Here is a 17,410-nt window from a genome sequence, read left to right as displayed (position 1 = left end):
GTCTCAAAGAGTCTAGGGAGAAGAAAGGAGAACAAGTCTTCTGAGGTTATAATGCAGGAAAACTTTATTGAGGTAAAACAGCGAAAATTCTGGAGCAACCAGTGGAAGGGAGTTGGTCTGAGGTGCAAGTAGGGCAACCATCAGCTGGGGCCCCTTGCTTGCAGATGGTTTGGCCAGACCACCAAGGGTTTGTGCCCCACAGTGGGAGCAGTTCAGTACTGGGAGGAGGTGTCCCTGGTTTGGGAGACGGGGTTTGCAGCAGAAGGAGCCAGAGGGACGATGCAGGGCAGGGAGAAGAGAAGGAGGCAGATGGATCATGTTTCCAGGGCAGCCCAGGTTGACCCCTTGGCTACTGCCTTGCTTGGTGCCCTGAGAGCAGGAGCTGGAACCGCTGAGTCCATCTGAGAGCCTTGGACGAGACAGGTGTCCTCAATGCCTGAGATGTGTTCCAGGGAGCTGGGGGTTGGTGTCAGGGGTGGTGCCAAGGGCCCTTAGCAGATGTAGCCACCCCTTCTGCCATAGCAGCCCAGGCCTCCCAGCCCATAGCCAAATCCACGGCCATAGCCAAAGCCACCAAATCCACCAAATCCTCCAGAGATGGGCTGTCCCTGCACACTGAGTTCAGTGCCCACGGCAGCCGAGGAGGTGGATCCAACGGCGGTGTTCTGGGGGAAGGAGGTCATGATGGGTCCTGGCAGGGTGACCTGCACAGGGGAAGGGTTGATGACAACGTGGGAGTCCTGGCATTGCAGGGCACAGGGCTCATTGCAGCTGTTGGCCAGCGGGGTCGGTCCACAGGGACGGCAGATGTTGTTGCAGGCCATGGTTGTGGTGTGGAGGGTCCTGGAAGAGAAGGGGATGAGGAAGGGTAGGGCTGTGCGGGTGCGGGGTGGTGAAGTTGTCAGAGGGCAAGGGAGCATCAAAGCTGTTGTGGGGCTGTGGGGAGGTGTGAGGGCTGCTGAGGCTGGTGCTAAGCGTGCTGGAATAGAGAGGCCAGGGGTGCAGGAGCAGGAGGGTCAGGGGATTTGGGACTCACCTGGTTGTCAGCAGGAGGAGAAGGCGTGAGGAGAAGTGTGTGAGGGACAGAGGTTCTGGGCTGGCTTTTATGCTGCTTCTGGAAGGGCAGGACATCCTTGTCCCATGGCCTTGGGACATTTTGCTGGCAGCAGCTCTTGCCTGGCCCAGCTTTGTGAGTCATGAGGTCGGGAGTGTTTTCCTTCCTGATACTCTGCAGTGTCGTGTCTTCCTCTTCTGTTCATGTCCTTTTGACATTGGCAGCAGCTTATAATTGCAAGAATTAGAGAGCAGTGTGAGTTTTTTTGATCACATCTATCAAGACACATAGAAGATTCAACCAAAGCTAAGGAGAACTGGGACGTCGTCAATGAGGTCATGCCATATTGACAACATGTCCCATTTCTATTTTTGCCTCCTCTTTCAAGAAGTCCAAGCCCTTTCAGCTTCTCATTTTGAGGATACCCCAGTCCTGTAACTGTCATGGTCTCCCTGCACTGCTCTTGGTCAACTATGTCCATGTCCTTGTTCCACTCTGGAGCACCAACAGTGGTGGGGGACAGGAGGGTCAACTCCCTCAACCTGCTTGTAATTGTTCTCTTACATTACGTATCCTGGTAACTCCTGGAGCTTTCTATTCCGGAGGGTACATGCCCACCTCATGATCCACTTCAGTTCCAGCAGGACTACAAGGACCTTCCCTTCTCAAATGCTTTGGTTGCCAAGGCAAGGGCAACTGGTGTCATGAGTCTGGACTTCTGTCAAGCCTTTAACAGAGTCCCAAAAGACACCCTTGTCTCTAAACTGCAGACACTTGGGTTTGATGGGTGGACTAATCAGTGGAGGAGGAACAGCCAGAGAGTGCTGGTCAATTGGTCTATGTACAGGTGGAGGCCAGTGACGAGGCCTTCAGGTCCCTGCCTTGGACTGGTGATCCTGAATACCTTTATCAAGGACATGAGCAGTGAGATCAAGACCACTCTCAGCATGTTTGCAGGTGCCAGGAAGCTGAGTGTTGCAGTTGACACAAGAACATGGAGGGATCCCATCAGGAGGGACACTGGGAATGGTGAGAACATAAGAACCTCATGAGCTTCAACAAATCCAAGTTCAAGGTCCTGGATGTGCATAGGGGCAATCCCAGACAAGAGCACAGCTTGGCAGAGGAACTCCTTGAGAGCAGTTTGACAGAGAAGGATTTGCGGGTTCTGATGGACCAAAATCTAGACATGACACATGGCAATACGAATTTTCAGCCCAGAAAAACAACCATACCCTGGGCTGCATAGAAACAGGTGTGGACAGCAGGAATGGCTGGGGGTGAAATGAACACAGGAGAAAACACCCAAATTCTTGTGGGTTTCTTTGTATCTTCTACATTCCTGACACAAAATAATAGCAATCCATTGGCTGCTATTGTTCCCAATTAAAAGCTTCTGCCAAGGTCAGATGGACACGAATTCAAGGGGAGGGCATGGAATCACATAACATCAGGAAGGAAAACAAGACCCACCTTATGACTCACCAGGCTGAGCCAGGTAAGAGCTGCTGCCTAAAAAATGCCCCAAGGCCATGGGACAAGGCTGTCCCACCCCTCCAGGACCAGCATAAAAGCCAACCCAGAGCCTCTGTCCCTCACACACTTCTCCTTCTCCTCTTCCGACAAAAAGGTGAGCCTAAAAATCCCAGACCCTCCTTTTCCTGCCCTCTTGGACCTCTCTTCCAGGGCACTCAGCCTGAGCCTCAGCAGCCCTAACACCTCCCCACAGCCCTGCAACACCTGCCCCACTCCCTCGCGCTCTTTCATCACTGCCCCTTGTATCCCCCCACACCCTTGCCCTGTCTTAGCCCCTCTCTTCCAGGGACTCTCCACACCACAACCATGGCCTGTTACGACTCCTGCCGTCCCTGTGGACCCACCCCGCTGGCCAACAGCTGCAACGAGCCCTGTGCCCTGCAATGCCAGGATTCCCGTGTCATCATTGACCCTGCCCCTGTGCTGGTCACCCTGCCAGGACCCATCATGACCTCCTTCCCCCAGAACACCGCCGTTGGATCCACCTCCTCGGCTGCCGTGGGCACTGAACTCAGTGTGCAGGGACAGCCCATCTCTGGTGGATTTGGTGGCTTTGGCTACGGCCTTGGCTATGGCCATGGATTTGGCTACGGGCTGGGAGGCCTGGGCTGCTATGGCAGAAGGGGTGGCTACATCTGCTAAGGGCCCTTAGCATCAACCCTGACACCAACCCCCAGCTCCCTGGAACACATCTCAGGCATTGAGGATGCCTCTCTCATCCAAGGCTCTCAGATGGACTCAGAGCGCTTCCAGCTCCTGCTCTCAGGGCACCAAGCAAGGCAGTAGCCAAGGGGACAACCTGGGCTGCCTGCAAATATGGCCCATCTGCCTCCTGCTCTTCTCCCACTCCTTGCTCTGCTTGGCCCCTTCAGTTCTGTCCAGCTGTCTCTGCTGCAAACCCCTTCTCCCAAACCAGGGACCCTTGGGCATCTCTGCTAAGCTGCTCCCACTGTGGGGCACAAACCCTTGGTGGTCTGGCCAAACCATCTGCAAGCAAGGGGCCCCAGCTGATGGTTGCCCTACTTGCACCTCAGACCAACTCCCTTCCACTGGTTGCTCCAGAATTTTCGCTGTTTTACCTCAATAAAGTTTTCCTGCATTATAACCTCAGAGGACTTGTTCTCCTTTCTTCTCCCTAGACTCTTTGAGACTAAGGCAATATTGTTGATGCTATTGGGGTTGTTGAAAAAAGTGCTCCAAGACCTCTTTTAGGAGATATTACTGCAATTCCAGTACCCATTGGTACGCTTTGTTCTTCCAGTGCATCACAGTAACTTTTCAGTTGCTTGAACACACGCCTGGATCCACTAATTCAGGTCTATTTGTGGCTCGGACACAAGGACCTCCTGGGTGGTGCTCTCACCTTGGCTGGACACCAGTTCCTCCTGACCCTCATCATCTCCTAAGGTCATTTACTGATCCACTCAAGCAGGTTTGTGTCTTCCCCTTTTTTGTGTCGTCAGAGCGGAAGGCCCAAGTCCAGTCCCATCAGAGAGCAGCAGAGTGGCAGGATGTGCTGCCCACACTGTGGGGATAAGCCCCGGACATGGGGGCTTATTGCTCAGCTCATTCCCATGGCCAGGCCATGTCCAATTCTTCATCCACCATCACCCCAAGTCCTTTTCCTTAGGGATGCTCTTAATTAAATCATCGCCCATCCATCATTCATTACTCTGATTGATCCAATGCTTCCTCTTGGCCCTGTTGACCTTCATGAGCTTCACACTAGCGCACCTCCCCAGGCTTTCCAGAACCCTCTGGATGCCATCCCTTGCCTCAGACCATGAACCACACCACTCACCTTGGTGTCATCCCCAGTCTTGCCAAGGGGGCACTCAAGCCCACTCTCCATGTCCCTGAGAAAGATGGGAAGTTATAATGGTTCCAGTATGAGTCTCTGTGGGTCACCATTCATCCCTATTCTCGACACAGGGCCATGGAGCCATTGATCACAAGTTTTGAATGAGACCATCCCGTCCATTCCTTATCCAGCCAGAGTTCCAACCATCAACTCCTCATCTCTCCAGGTTAGAGACAAGCATACTGTCTGGCACAGGAACAAAAGCTTTGCACAAGTCCAGGTACAGGCTATTGGTCTACCTTCCCTCATCCACCCATTCTGGAACCAGTTCCAACCCACTAAAGCTGTCGCCAGAGTCAGATGGACATGGCCTCAAGAGCAGAACCTGGAATTTCAGAGCTGTGGGAAGCAAAAGAGTCCCAACCTCATGACTCACCCATCTGTACCAGGCACGAGCAGGTAACCTGAAAAATGTCCCAATGTCATGGGCAATGGCTGTCCCAAAGCTTCAGCCAGGGATAACCCTCAAGGCTGTTCTCTGGATCTTCCAAACCAGAGTCTTGTTCTCCTTATTGCCAATAACCCAGAGATTAACAGAGCTCTCCAGTGCCACCAGAGAGGAGCAGAGTGGCAGAATCTGCTTGATGGGAGCAATCCCAAACATGCAGGATACAGACAGGAAGATGAGAGGATTGAGAGTAGTCCCAAGGAGGAGGACTTGGGGTGTTGGTGGATGAAGAATTGGACATTCCCCGGACATGTGCACTCACCGACCAGAAACTCCCTGTATCCTGGGCTCATTCCCACAGTGTGGGCAGCACAAGAGAGTGGGGGAATCTCACCCTCTCTTCTCCTGTACCAGAATTTGGTGTAGAACTCTGAGCCCCCAGTGACAAGGAAGACGTGGTACCTGCTTCGTTGGATCTGTAGATGGGCCAGGAAGATGATGAGGGACAGAAGCAACTGCTGCCCAGCACAAGTGAACACACCAGCCAGAGAGGCTTGAGCCAGAGGCAGGGATTGATCTGCCTTAGTGTAGGTCTGTGATCCAGTAGCTGATGGATTTGTGGGATGTACTGGAAGAGCAAGGTGTGCCAGTTGGTAGTAGAATGGGGAAATAAATCCTAAAGCATTTTTTAACCCACCCCAGTAGAGTGTGGAACCCTGGCTTTGTCCTGAGTGAGACTGGAAGTGTCTTGGGATCAGAAAGAAGAAGGACTCATCTTAAGATGTGATGCAGGAAAACTTTATTGAGGTGGAAGACTGAAAGGTCATAAGCAGCAAGTGGATGGGAGGCAAGCTGAAGTGCAAGTAGGGTGATCATCAGATGAGTCCTTTGCTTGGAGGAGGTTTTGCCAGATCATCAGTGCCTTTTTGTCCCACAGTGGGAGCAAGATTTCAGGCGTGGTGCTGAGGGCCCTTAGCAGATGTAGCCACCCCTTCTGCCATAGCAGCCCAGGCCTCCCAGCCCATAGCCACAGCCCAGCCCGTAGCCAAATCCACGGCCATAGCCAAGGCCGTAGCCAAAGCCACCAAATCCACCAGAGATGGGCTGTCCCTGCACACTGAGTTCAGTGCCCACGGCAGCCGAGGAGGTGGATCCAACGGCGGTGTTCTGGGGGAAGGAGGTCATGATGGGTCCTGGCAGGGTGACCTGCACAGGGGAAGGGTTGATGATGACACGGGAATCCTGGCATTGCAGGGCACAGGGCTCGTTGCAGCTGTTGGCCAGTGGGGTGGGTCCACAGGGACGGCAGGATTCGTAACAGGCCATGGTTGTGGTGTGGAGGATTCCTGGAAGAGAGGGGAGTGAGGCAGGGCGGGGGTGAGAGATGCAGGGGTTGGTAATGCAGGAGGGTGAGGGAGTGTGGAGGCTGTTGTGGGGCTGTGGGGAGTTGTGATGGCCTCTTAGGCTGAGGGTGCTGGCAGAGAGGGCCCAGGGGTGCAGGAGCAGGAGGGTCAGGGGTTTGAGGCTCACCTGGTTTTCAGCAGGAGCAGGAGGAGAAGGCATCAGGTGAAGTGTGTGAGGGAGAGAAGTTCTAGGCCCGCTTTTTTTCTGGTCCTGGAAGGGTGGGACAGCCTTGTCCCATGGCCTTGGGACATTTTGTGGGCAGCAGCCCTTGTTTCGGCAGACTGGGGAATCATGAGCTGGGAAGTGTTTTCTTTCATGTAGTTCTGCAATTCCATGTCCAATTCTTGAAGCTGTGTCCTTCTGACCTTGGCAGCAACTTCATTGCATTTGTATTTGGGAGTATTTCATTGTTAGATGTGAGTCAGGGAGGGTTGAATAAACAACCGTGGCCCAGCAGAAATGCTATGTCATCAGTGAGCTAATTTTGTAGCACATGTCCTGTGTTTTGTCGGTGCCTTGTGGAGACTGGGCTCCTGTGCCGCTGCATGTCCTTCAGTCATTGTGTTACACCCAGGAATGCTGAGGGAGCTGCTGATGTCCTGGGGAGGTCACCCTGAAATTGCTTGGAAAGGTCCCCATGCCTGGGAGCTCTTCCTGATGGATGAATGAGACACCATGCCCTTGTTTCTTGTGTGGGATCAAGAGAGATGGTCTGGAAATTAGAGCCTGGTTAAGTTGAATTTGTTCTAGTGCTGTGGTCTATTTGGATTTCTCATCATTCCGTGGGAATGTACTCTGTCATTTAAAGTGTATTTGTTCACCTCTTTAAGAAATCAAATAAACAAGTGGCCAATGATGCTTGATCATGTCTTACCCAGTCTGGTCTGTGACGTGAATTTGTTTATGTTCCTCATTCAACCCATATTGTTTCATAATTTATATCCTGTCAGTCGTAATATTTTAATCCTGTTAGGAAAAAACGCTAATTGCTACTGGATGGTCATTGTGATGCTATTTCCTCCTTTGTTATGGTGCTGGTGTGTCTTTGTGGAATTTTGTGATTCTGTGTCCTTCTTTAGAGACTGTGTCCATCTGACCTTCATGGCAGTTTTTAATTTTGAGGAGTATAGGCCAAAGGATTGGTATCATTGTTTTGTGTCAGGCATGTAGAAGATGACAACAAAGCCCACAAGAATTGGGGTGTTATGGGTGAGGTCATGCCATGGAACACTCACATCTCCTTTGTCCGCTTTTCCCTTCTCACAGAAATAAACCCCACATGGATCCCATTTCTAATCACAATGATTCTTTGGTCCTCTCAAGCTCTTGCTGCTCCTGTACTGTTCTTGCTTCACAAAGTCCATGTCTTCTTCCACTGTAGACACCAACACATCACCCTAAATCAAATATCCTTATGTCTGAGGAGAAAGGAAGTGTCAGTCTGATAGAAAGACTTTTTCAGAAGTTCTTTTACTGCAAGGATGCATGGCCATCTCTTGATCTGTTTGATCTCTGCCATGACAATAATTCTCACATCTCCAATTGATGTCCAGCCATTCCTGCGGCTACACTTCTTTCTCTGCAGCCCAGTATGTGGTTGGTGTTCTGGGCTGAAAATTCACATTCCTGTTTCCTGTCAAGATTTTGGTCCACCAGCACCCTCAGGTCTTTCTCTGTGGATCTGCTCCTAAGGATTTCCTCTGCCAAGCTGTACTTATGTCTGGGACTGTTGCAACCCAGGTGCAGGACCTTGAATTTGTATTTGTTGAAGCTCATGAGGCTCTTACATTCTCACCATTCCCAGTGTCCCTCCTGATGGGATCCCTCCATGTTCTTGTGTCAACTGCAACACTCAGCTTCCTGACACCTGCAAACATGCCGAGGGTGATCTTGATCTCACTGCTCATGTCCTTGATAAAGGTATTCAAGATCACCAATTCAAGGCCTTGTCACTGGCCTCCACCTGTACACAGAGCCATTGACATCACTCTCTGGCTGTTCCTCATTCATTATTCCACCTTTGAAACCCACGTGTCTACAGTTTAGAGATAAAGATGTTATGTGGGACTGTGTTAAAGCCCTGGAAAAGTTCAGGATGACACCAGTTGCCCTTCCCTTGGCAACCAAAGTGCTCTAGAAGAGAAGGACCTTCTGTTCCTGGTGGAACTGAAATGGATCTTGAGATCACCATGTACCCTTTACGGTAAAAAGCTCCCGCAGTTACCGAGACAGGATTAGGAAGAGAAATACAGGAAAGTTGAGGGAGTTGAACATCCTGTTCCTCACCTCAGATGAGGCCACATGGACATGAACATGGTTGACCAAGAGCAGTGCAGGGCCACCATGACACTGATGGGACTGGAGTATCCTTAAGATGAGAAGAAGCTGAGAGAACTGGGAGTTCTTCCAGGAAGGTGGCAAGAATGCAAATAGGACACAATACGCCATGGAATGATCTCACTGACGACACCTTGTAAGCTTTACTTGAATCTTCTACATGTCCTGGCATGCACCACCACCAACAACACATTGGTCACTAATTCTCGAAACTGAAAACTATCACCAAGGTCAGGTGGAGATGGCCTCAGGAGCAGAACATGAAATTGCATAATTCCACAAAGGAACAACCAAACCATGGCAAAGAAGGAAAGAGGAGCTTGTTGACTGTCCATGACTAATTATTGGGCTTTGCTCACAGGAACAAAACATTAATACTTATGATTATAAGTTATGACACCTTGTGGTTTGAATGCAGAAAAAAGTAAATTGTCGACACAGATCACTTTGGGAAAAAAAGGGATCAAGCCTGGTTTCTTTTTATTTATAGGATTTCTGAATGAGGCCAACAAATACACATTAATTGACGGTGTACATGGTCGAGTAAATTTCAGAAATCCAAATGGATGATAAAAATGGAACAAGTTCCACCTAAACAGCCTCACATTTTCCAGATTCTCCCTCTTGCTCACATACAAGACACAAGCACAGGGACTTTATTTCATAAATCAGGAACTACTCACAGGCACTGGGACCTTTCCAAGATACTGCTCAGTGATGTCCCAAGGCCATCAGAAACACCCTCAACATTTCTGGGTCCCACACAATGACTGATGGATATCCAGTGGCACACAAGAGGAGCCCAGTCTTCACAAGGCACTGACAAACCACAGCACACAAGTGCCACGAAACGACTGCACTGATGACATTGCATTTCTGCTGGGCTCTTGTAAATTTAGCCCTCCCTGACTCACATCTATCAAATCCACCTAAATATCATCTCATAAAGCTGTTGCCAAGGTCAGAAGAACCCGACCTCAAGAGCTGGATATGACACTGCAGAGCTGTGGAAAGGAAAACATTCCCCACCCCATAACTCACCAGGCTGGGCCAGCAAAGAACTGCTGCCTGCACAATGCCCCAGGGCCATGGGACAAGGCTGTCCCGCCCCTCCAGGACCAGCATAAAAGCCGGCCCACAGCCTCTCTCCTTCACACACTTCTCACACTTTCTTCTCCTGCTCCTGCTGAAAACAAGGTGAGCCTCAAACCCCTGACCCTCCTGCTCCTGCACCCCTGGGCCCTCTCTTCCAGCATGCCCGGCCCCAGACTCAGCAACCCTCACACCTCCCCACAACCACACAACAGCTTCCACGCTCCATCACCCACCTGCATCACCAACCCTTGCACCCCTCACCCCTGCCCTGCCTCACTCCTCTCTCTTCTAGGGACCCTCCACACCACACCCATGGCCTGCAACAACATCTGCCGTCCCTGTGGACCCACCCCGCTGGCCAACAGCTGCAACGAGCCCTGTGCCCTGCAATGCCAGGACTCCCACGTTGTCATCAACCCTTCCCCTGTGCTGGTCACCCTGCCAGGACCCATCATGACCTCCTTCCCCCAGAACACCGCCGTTGGATCCACCTCCTCGGCTGCCGTGGGCACTGAACTCAGTGTGCAGGGACAGCCCATCTCTGGTGGATTTGGTGGCTTTGGCTACGGCCTTGGCTATGGCCGTGGATTTGGCTACGGGCTGGGCTGTGGCTACGGGCTGGGAGGCCTGGGCTGCTATGGCAGAAGGGGTGGCTACATCTGCTAAGGGCCCTCTGCAAAAACCCTGACATGAGCCTCTCACTCCCTGGAACACATCTCAGGCAAGGCAGCAGCCAAGGGTCCAGCCCAGGCTGACTACAAACATTGCCCATCTCTCTCCTCCTTCCATTCCCTCCCATGCATCACCCCTTTGCCTATGTGCAGTCTCCTGTGCTGCAATCCACTTCTCCCAAGACAGAGACTGTGAGACACCTCTGCTGGGCTGCTCCTTCTGCAAGGCACAAAGTCTGGCACAACCTCCTGCAAGCAAAGCACCTTATTTTACTCAATAAAGTTTTCCTGCATCATAGCTTCATGAGTCCTTCTATTTTCTTCTCCCTAGACTCTTCCAAACCCTGCTCTGTGCTATGCCAGGGTTGTAGTGACCATGGGGATGGGTGGAAAAGTGCTCCCAGACCACTTTTATGTGTTACTTCTCCAGTTCTCTTACCCACTGGCACACTTTGCTCTTCCAGTGCATTCCATCAGACCGTCGGATACTAAATCACAGGCTTGGATTCACTAATGCAGATTTATCCCTGCCTCTGGCACAGCCTCCTCATCATCTTCCAGGTTGTTTGTTCCCTTTGGCTGGAGAGCAGTTGCTTCTGACCCTCATCATCTTCCAGGCATTGGGAGATTTTCACCATCTTCCTTGTCTTTGGGAGCTCAGAGTTCAAAACAGAACTCTGGTCTAAGTACAGGAGAGCAGAGTGAGATTCCCCCACTCTCTTGTGCTGCCCACACTGTGCGGATGATCCCAAGATACAGGGGGTTTCTGGCTGGTGAGTGCACACGGCTGGAACACATCCAGTTCTTCATCCAACACCCCAAGTCCTCCTCCTTGAGGCTGCTCTTGATCCCCTCATCTCTCAGCCTGTGTCCTGCATTTTTGGCATTGCTCCATTCCAGGTGAGGGAGATTCTGCCCCTCTGCACTTCTTTGCTCATACCAGAGAACTGTGTTTATCTTTGGGTTACTGGGAGTAAGGAAGACAAGATTCTGCTGGATAACATCCAGAGTATGACCTTGAGGATGATCAGGGGCTGAAGGTTTGGGACAGCCATTGGCCATGACATCGGGACATTTTTTTCAGGCAGCACATCTGGCAAATCATAAGGTGGGCAGTGTTTTGCTTCCCTCAGCTCTCTGGTATACTGTCCAGCTATTGGGGTTGTGTCTGTCTGACCTTGGTGGCATCTCTTAATAAGCTGGTATTGGTTCCAGGCTTGTTGGATGAGGGGAGAGGGAACAATATCACATACCTGGACTTAAGCATGGCCTTTGTTCCTGTACCAGTAGGCACCTGCATATTCAGTCTGGAACGATGTGGAGTTGTGTTTGGGCCATGTGGTGGATAAGGAATGGATGGGATGTCCATTCAAAGAGGACAAAGTATCATAGAGGACAGTCTAAGTCAAGCTGTTATGGTCACCGTCTCTGTGTGTATGGAGAAAAGGGATGACTGGTGACAGGCAGAAGCTCCTATTGGGACCAGTATAATTTCCCATCTTTGTCAGGGACATGGGCAGTGGGATTGAGTGAAATGTTCAGCAAAATCTGAGACCAGGACAAGCTGAGTAGTGCTGTTGGCTGTCTGGAGAGAAGGGATGGCTTCCAGAGGGGCTAGAATGGGTTGGGACAGTGGGATATTGTCCGTTTCATGTAGCTGAATGTGGCCAAATGCAAGCTCCTGCATTTGGTTTGGAGCAGTGTCAAACATGACCATGGACTGGACAATGAGACAGTTGAGAGCAGCCTAGAGGAGAAGGACCTGGGATGTTGGTGGATGAAGAACTGAATGTTCCTCGGCCATGAACAGTCACAGATCAGAAAGCCCATGTGTCTTGGGCTCCTCCTCACAGCATGGGCAGCAGGTGAGAGGGGAATTCTGTCCCTCTGCTCTGCTCTTCTGAGACTGGAGATGTGTATTCAGAAGATGTGAACATGCTCAAGCAGAGCTGTAGATGGACAGGGAAGATGATGAGGGTCTGGAGCAACTGGTGTCCAGCCATTGTGAACCCATACATGGCTTCTGTCAGAGGCAGGGATAGATTTGCATTACTATATCCCAGCCTGGGGTCAAGCAAGTGAAAGGTTTATGGGATGCACTGGAAGACCAAAGTGTGCCAGTGTGTGCCTGTGAAGGAAGAGGACGCTTCACAATGCTGCAATGCAAAAGAATTTTATTGAGGCATGAAGAGAAAATCATGAGCAGCAAGTGGAAGAGGCCTAGCTGAGGTACAAGCAGAGCAACCATTGGCCAAGGCCTCTTTGCTTGCAGGTGGGTTGGCCAGAGCATCAAGGAATTCCTGTCCCATAGTGGGAGGAGCCTGATACTGGAGGTGCCTGATTGACTTGGAAAAAGCAGTTTTCAGCAGAGGGGAATGAACAGAGCCGAAGAGGCGATGCAGAGCACAGAGTGGGAGAAAAGCAGGAGGCAGATGGACCATGATTTCAGACAGCCCAGACAGGCATCCTGTTTGCTGCTTTGCTTGGTGCCCTGAGAGCAGGAGCTGGAACCGCTCTGAGTCCATCTGAGAGCCTTGGACCAGACAGGTGTCCTCAATGCCTGAGATGTGTTCCAGGGCGCTGGGAGTTGGTGTCAGGGTTGGTGCTGAGGACCCTTAGCAGATGTAGCCACCCCTTCTGCCATAGCAGCCCAGGCCTCCCAGCCCATAGCCAAATCCACGGCCATAGCCAAGGCCGTAGCCAAAGCCACCAAATCCACCAGAGATGGGCTGTCCCTGCACACTGAGTTCAGTGCCCACGGCAGCCGAGGAGGTGGATCCAACGGCGGTGTTCTGGGGGAAGGAGGTCATGATGGGTCCTGGCAGGGTGACCTGCACAGGGGCAGGGTTAATGACAACGTGGGAATCCTGGCATTGCAGGGCACAGGGCTCGTTGCAGCTGTTGGCCAGCGGGGTGGGTCCACAGGGACGGCAGGAGTCGTAGCAGGCCATGGGTGTGGTGTGGAGGGTCCCTGGAAGAGAAGGGTGTATGGGAGGGCAGGGTTGTTGGGGTGCAAGGGTCAGTGTTACAGGAGGGTGAGGGAGTGTGGAGGCTGTTGTGGGGCAGTGAGGAGGTGTGAGGGCTGCTGAGGCTGGGGCTGAGCATGCAGGGAGAGAGGGCCCAGGGGTGCAGGAGCAGGAGGGTCAGGGGTTTGAGGCTTACCTGGTTGTTAGCAGGAGCAGAAGGTGTGAGGAGAAGTGTGTGAGGGAGGGAAGCTCTGGGTCGGCTTTTATGCTGGTCCTGGAAGGGCGGGACAGCCTTGTCCCATGGCCTTGGGGCATTTTTTAGGCAGCAGCTCTTTGCTGGCCTAGCCTGGTGAGTCATGAGGTCGGCAGTATTTTCTTTCATGCAAATCTGTAATTCCATGTCCTGCCCTTGAGGTCGTGTCCATCTGACCTTGGCGGCAGCTTTTAATTGCAAGAATTAGTGTCCATTATCTTGTTGTTGGTGCCTTTCAGGACACATAGAAGATTCAAACAACCCTGAGGAGAACTGATGTGTCATCAATGAGAACATGCCATGGCATATTGACCTCATTTCCCATTTGCCTTCTTCTGCCTGAAATAACCCCCAAATCTGTCAACTTCTCCCTGTTTTAAGGGTACTCCAGTCCCCTCAGTGTCATGCTCTCCTGGCACTGCTCTTGGTCAACCATGTCCATGTTCTTATTGCATTCTGCAGCCCACCAGTGGGGCACAACAAGATGGTCAGCTTCCTCATCCTCCTTGTATTACTTTTCCTATTATGTATTTCCTAATCCTCTCCTGGTAATTGCTGGACTTTTTTACGTCAGAGGGTACATGGCCACCTCATGATCCATTTATGCTCCTTCAGGATCACAAGGTCCTTCCCTGCTCAAATGTTATTGTTGACAAGGGAATGGCAATCAATGTCATGTGCCTTGTATCAGGGCCTTAGCACAGTCCCACTGGACTTCCTTATCTCTAAACTGCAGACACGTGGGTTTGAAGGGTTGTCTTATCAATGGCTGAGTAATTGTTCCCCTCATGCTTCTTCTCCTTATCCTCCATGAGGTTTCCTTTCCACGTGTCCATCACAGCCCAGCACTGTGACCCCACAGTGTGATCTTGCTGAGCCCAGCTGAGACAAGCGCTATGGATGAATCAACACAAGACTGAGGACCATAGGACATCTCCTTAAGTCATGTGGATTGCTTTCCCATCTCCAATGGCAAAAGCCAGGAATATAGACAAGCCTGAAGAGATGTAGCCAAGGTAGGGAGGAAAAGAACGTGATCAAAGGGGCAGAAGATCATCCCCAGAACACCTGCAAAGCTTAGAGCAGCCTGAAACTTCTGTGAGGAAATGGAGTCCTTCTTCACCACATACACACAAAACGCAGCACACCAGTGCCATGGGGTGACCTCACTGATGACATCCCATCTCCACAAAGCTTTGGTCATGTCTTCAACCCATCCTGACATAAACCATCAAGCATTTAACCTCTAATACTCACACTTAAAAGCATCTGACAAGGTCAGATCGACACAGACTCAACAGAAGGACGTGGAATCGCAGAATCCAACAAAGGAATGCCAGCACCATGACAGAGGAGGAAAGAGCAACTCACTAACTGTCCACTTGTAATTACTCTTTTTTACTAATAGGATCATAATATTAAGACTGATGGAATAAAAGTTATGAAACCCTTTGGCTTGAACGTGGAATAAAAGAATTGACATCACACCAGGCTGGGAAAAAGAGATGGGCCTGCATTTATTGTTTTTTTTTTAAATTTCTAAATGAGGTCAAGAGATACACTTTAAATGATAGAATAGCTTGTTGGGTAATTTTAGAAATCAAAATGGACTAAAACATTGGAACAAGTTAAGCCTGAACAGCTTCTACTTTCCAATATCCTCTCTTGATCTGATTCAAAACACAAGGCCATGAGCTCTCTTTCATCCGTCAGGAAGAGTTCCCAGGCACTGGGACCATTCCAAGCTATTGCAGCATGACCTCCCCAGGACATCAGCAGCTCCCTCAGCATTCCTGGGTGCAATACAATGACTGATGGACATCCAGTAGCACAGAAGAGAAGCCCAAGGCAAACACAAACTACAGCACGCAAGTGCTACAAAATTATCTCACTGGTGACATTTCAACTCTGCTTGTCTCTGCTTGTTTATTCAGCCTTCCCAGACACGTATGTAGCAATCGAATTCTCCCAAAGACCAACTCCCGATTGAAAGCTGCTGCCAAGGTCAGATGGATTTGGCCTCAAGCGCAGAACATGAAACTGCAGAATTTCGTGAAGGAAAACACTCCACACACAATGACTCACCGGACTGGGCCAGCAAAGGGCTGCAGCCTAAAAAATGCCCCAGGGCCATGGGATAAGGCTGTCCCGCCCCTCCAGGACCAGCATAAAAGCCAGCCCACAGCCTCTCTCCCTCACACACTCCTCCTCACACCTCCACCTGCTCCTGCTAACAACCAGGTGAGTCTCACACCCTGACCCTTCTGCTCCTGCACCCCTGGGCCCTCTCTGCCAGCACACTCAGCCCCAGCCTCAGCAGCCCTCACACCTCCCCACAGCCCCACAACAGCCTCCACACTCCCTCACCCTCCTGTAACACTGACCCTTGCACCCCCACATCCCCGCCCTGCCTCACTCCCCTCTCTTCCAGGGACCCTCCACACCACACCCATGGCCTGCTACGACTCCTGCCGTCCCTGTGGACCCACCCCGCTGGCCAACAGCTGCAACGAGCCCTGTGCCCTGCAATGCCAGGATTCCCGTGTCATCATCAACCCTTCCCCTGTGCTGGTCACCCTGCCAGGACCCATCATGACCTCCTTCCCCCAGAACACCGCTGTCGGATCCACCTCCTCGGCTGCCGTGGGCACTGAACTCAGTGTGCAGGGACAGCCCATCTCTGGTGGATTTGGTGGATTTGGCTACGGCCTGGGCCGTGGCTACGGGCTGGGAGGCCTGGGCTGCTATGGCAGAAGGGGTGGCTACATCTGCTGAGGGCCCTCGGCAGCAACCCTGACACCAACCCCCAGCTCCCTAGAACACATCTCAGGCATTGAGGACACCTGTCTGGTCCAAGGCTCTCAGATGGACTCAGAGCGGTTCCAGCTCCTGCTCTCAGGGCACCAAGCAAGACAGCAGACAAGGGTCCAGTCAGGGCTGCCTGCAATCATGGCCCATCTGCCTCCTACTCTTTTCCCACTCTGTGCATCGCCCCTTTCACTCTTTCCAGTCTCCTGTGCTGCAAACCACTTCTCCCAAGACAGAGAAAGTTGGGCACCTCCAGTGGACTGCTCCCACCATGGGGCAGGAAGGCCTTGATGCTCTGGCCTAACTGCTTGCAAGCAAAGGAGCTTGGCCAATGGTTGTTGTACTTGCTCCTCAGACTACTTTATTTCAGTGGATGCTCATGGCCTTCCACTCCTCTTTTAGCTCAATAAAATTCTCTTGCATTGCAGCCTCAGATGTCTCCTTTTCCTTCACTGGCACACACTGTCACAGTTTGCCTTTCTAGTGCATTCCACATACATTTCCGTTGCTTGAGTCCAGGCCTGGATACACTAATGCAGATCTATCCCTGCCTATGATACAAACCATGAGTGGGTCTTGTTTTCACTTTGGCTGCACACCAGTTGCTCCAGATCCTCATCACCTTCCTGGCCCACCTACAGCTCTGCTTCAGCAGGTCCATATCTTCCATATCATTGGGTGCTCAGAGTTGAGCATGTCTCTGGTCTCTGAAGAGCAGAGCAGAGGGTCAGAATCGCCCCCTCACTTGCTGCCTATGCTGTGGCAATGAGCCCAGGACATGGAGGGGTTTTGGTGTCGTCCTGAAAACTCAGCTTCTGAGCTTGCTGACATAGTTTTCTAAAGACTTTCCCAGGACAGTAACTGTAAACATAGATACGTGTACATTATTTCTGATACATGTCTTGTGATGGACATCTCTCATGGCCAGTGCAGTTGGGAAGGTGTTATCCTGACCATTCAATCCCTGGCTGTGGTCAGAAACCTATAAATTCTGGGAGAAGAAATAAAGCTCTCTCTTCCTTTCACCACACCTCGAG

At 51.4% G+C, this 17,410-nt stretch overlaps 6 protein-coding genes across 6 annotated transcripts; 3 read left to right on the top strand and 3 right to left on the bottom strand.

The window, feature by feature from the left end:
• Positions 1-491: 491 nt before the first annotated feature.
• Positions 492-824, bottom strand: LOC102105280 (feather beta keratin-like). The gene has a single exon (XM_005533720.3). It carries the CDS (start codon positions 822-824, stop codon positions 492-494), a length of 333 nt encoding a protein of 110 aa, XP_005533777.2.
• A 2,072-nt stretch (positions 825-2,896) lies between these two features.
• On the top strand, positions 2,897-3,232 carry LOC102105467 (feather beta keratin-like). Its single transcript, XM_005533721.3, has one exon. It carries the CDS (start codon positions 2,897-2,899, stop codon positions 3,230-3,232), a length of 336 nt encoding a protein of 111 aa, XP_005533778.2.
• A 2,579-nt stretch (positions 3,233-5,811) lies between these two features.
• Positions 5,812-6,165, bottom strand: LOC102108424 (feather keratin B-4-like). The gene has a single exon (XM_005533737.2). The coding sequence runs from the start codon at positions 6,163-6,165 to the stop codon at positions 5,812-5,814; it is 354 nt and encodes a 117-aa protein (XP_005533794.2).
• Positions 6,166-9,987: 3,822 nt separating this feature from the next.
• On the top strand, positions 9,988-10,432 carry LOC102108609 (feather keratin B-4-like). The gene has a single exon (XM_005533738.3). The coding sequence runs from the start codon at positions 9,988-9,990 to the stop codon at positions 10,339-10,341; it is 354 nt and encodes a 117-aa protein (XP_005533795.2). The 3' UTR covers positions 10,342-10,432.
• A 2,183-nt stretch (positions 10,433-12,615) lies between these two features.
• On the bottom strand, positions 12,616-13,541 carry LOC102105652 (feather keratin B-4-like). The gene is made up of 2 exons (XM_014262229.2): positions 13,509-13,541; positions 12,616-13,317 (listed from the first exon to the last, which is right to left on the bottom strand). The coding sequence occupies exon 2, from the start codon at positions 13,295-13,297 to the stop codon at positions 12,962-12,964; it is 336 nt and encodes a 111-aa protein (XP_014117704.2). The 5' UTR covers positions 13,298-13,317; positions 13,509-13,541; the 3' UTR covers positions 12,616-12,961.
• Positions 13,542-15,774: 2,233 nt separating this feature from the next.
• On the top strand, positions 15,775-16,739 carry LOC102105836 (feather keratin B-4-like). The gene is made up of 2 exons (XM_014262227.2): positions 15,775-15,806; positions 15,997-16,739. The coding sequence occupies exon 2, from the start codon at positions 16,017-16,019 to the stop codon at positions 16,338-16,340; it is 324 nt and encodes a 107-aa protein (XP_014117702.2). The 5' UTR covers positions 15,775-15,806; positions 15,997-16,016; the 3' UTR covers positions 16,341-16,739.
• Positions 16,740-17,410: the final 671 nt, after the last annotated feature.

This window comes from Pseudopodoces humilis, chromosome 1 (genome assembly GCF_049639895.1).
Source record: "Pseudopodoces humilis isolate 2021_Gansu_Grassland_sample_001 chromosome 1, ASM4963989v1, whole genome shotgun sequence".
In the NCBI taxonomy this organism is placed as follows: domain Eukaryota; kingdom Metazoa; phylum Chordata; class Aves; order Passeriformes; family Paridae; genus Pseudopodoces; species Pseudopodoces humilis.
Note: the sequence above shows the minus strand (reverse complement) of the source record. Positions and strands in the feature narration are given on the sequence as shown.

What these genes read in the sequence shown, in the direction of transcription:
- LOC102105467 (XM_005533721.3), top strand. Translation starts at nt 2,897, where the DNA reads ATGGCCTGTTACGACTCCTGCCGTCCCTGTGGACCCACCCCGCTGGCC.
- LOC102108609 (XM_005533738.3), top strand. Translation starts at nt 9,988, where the DNA reads ATGGCCTGCAACAACATCTGCCGTCCCTGTGGACCCACCCCGCTGGCC.
- LOC102105836 (XM_014262227.2), top strand. Translation starts at nt 16,017, where the DNA reads ATGGCCTGCTACGACTCCTGCCGTCCCTGTGGACCCACCCCGCTGGCC.
- LOC102105280 (XM_005533720.3), bottom strand. Translation starts at nt 824, where the DNA reads ATGGCCTGCAACAACATCTGCCGTCCCTGTGGACCGACCCCGCTGGCC.
- LOC102108424 (XM_005533737.2), bottom strand. Translation starts at nt 6,165, where the DNA reads ATGGCCTGTTACGAATCCTGCCGTCCCTGTGGACCCACCCCACTGGCC.
- LOC102105652 (XM_014262229.2), bottom strand. Translation starts at nt 13,297, where the DNA reads ATGGCCTGCTACGACTCCTGCCGTCCCTGTGGACCCACCCCGCTGGCC.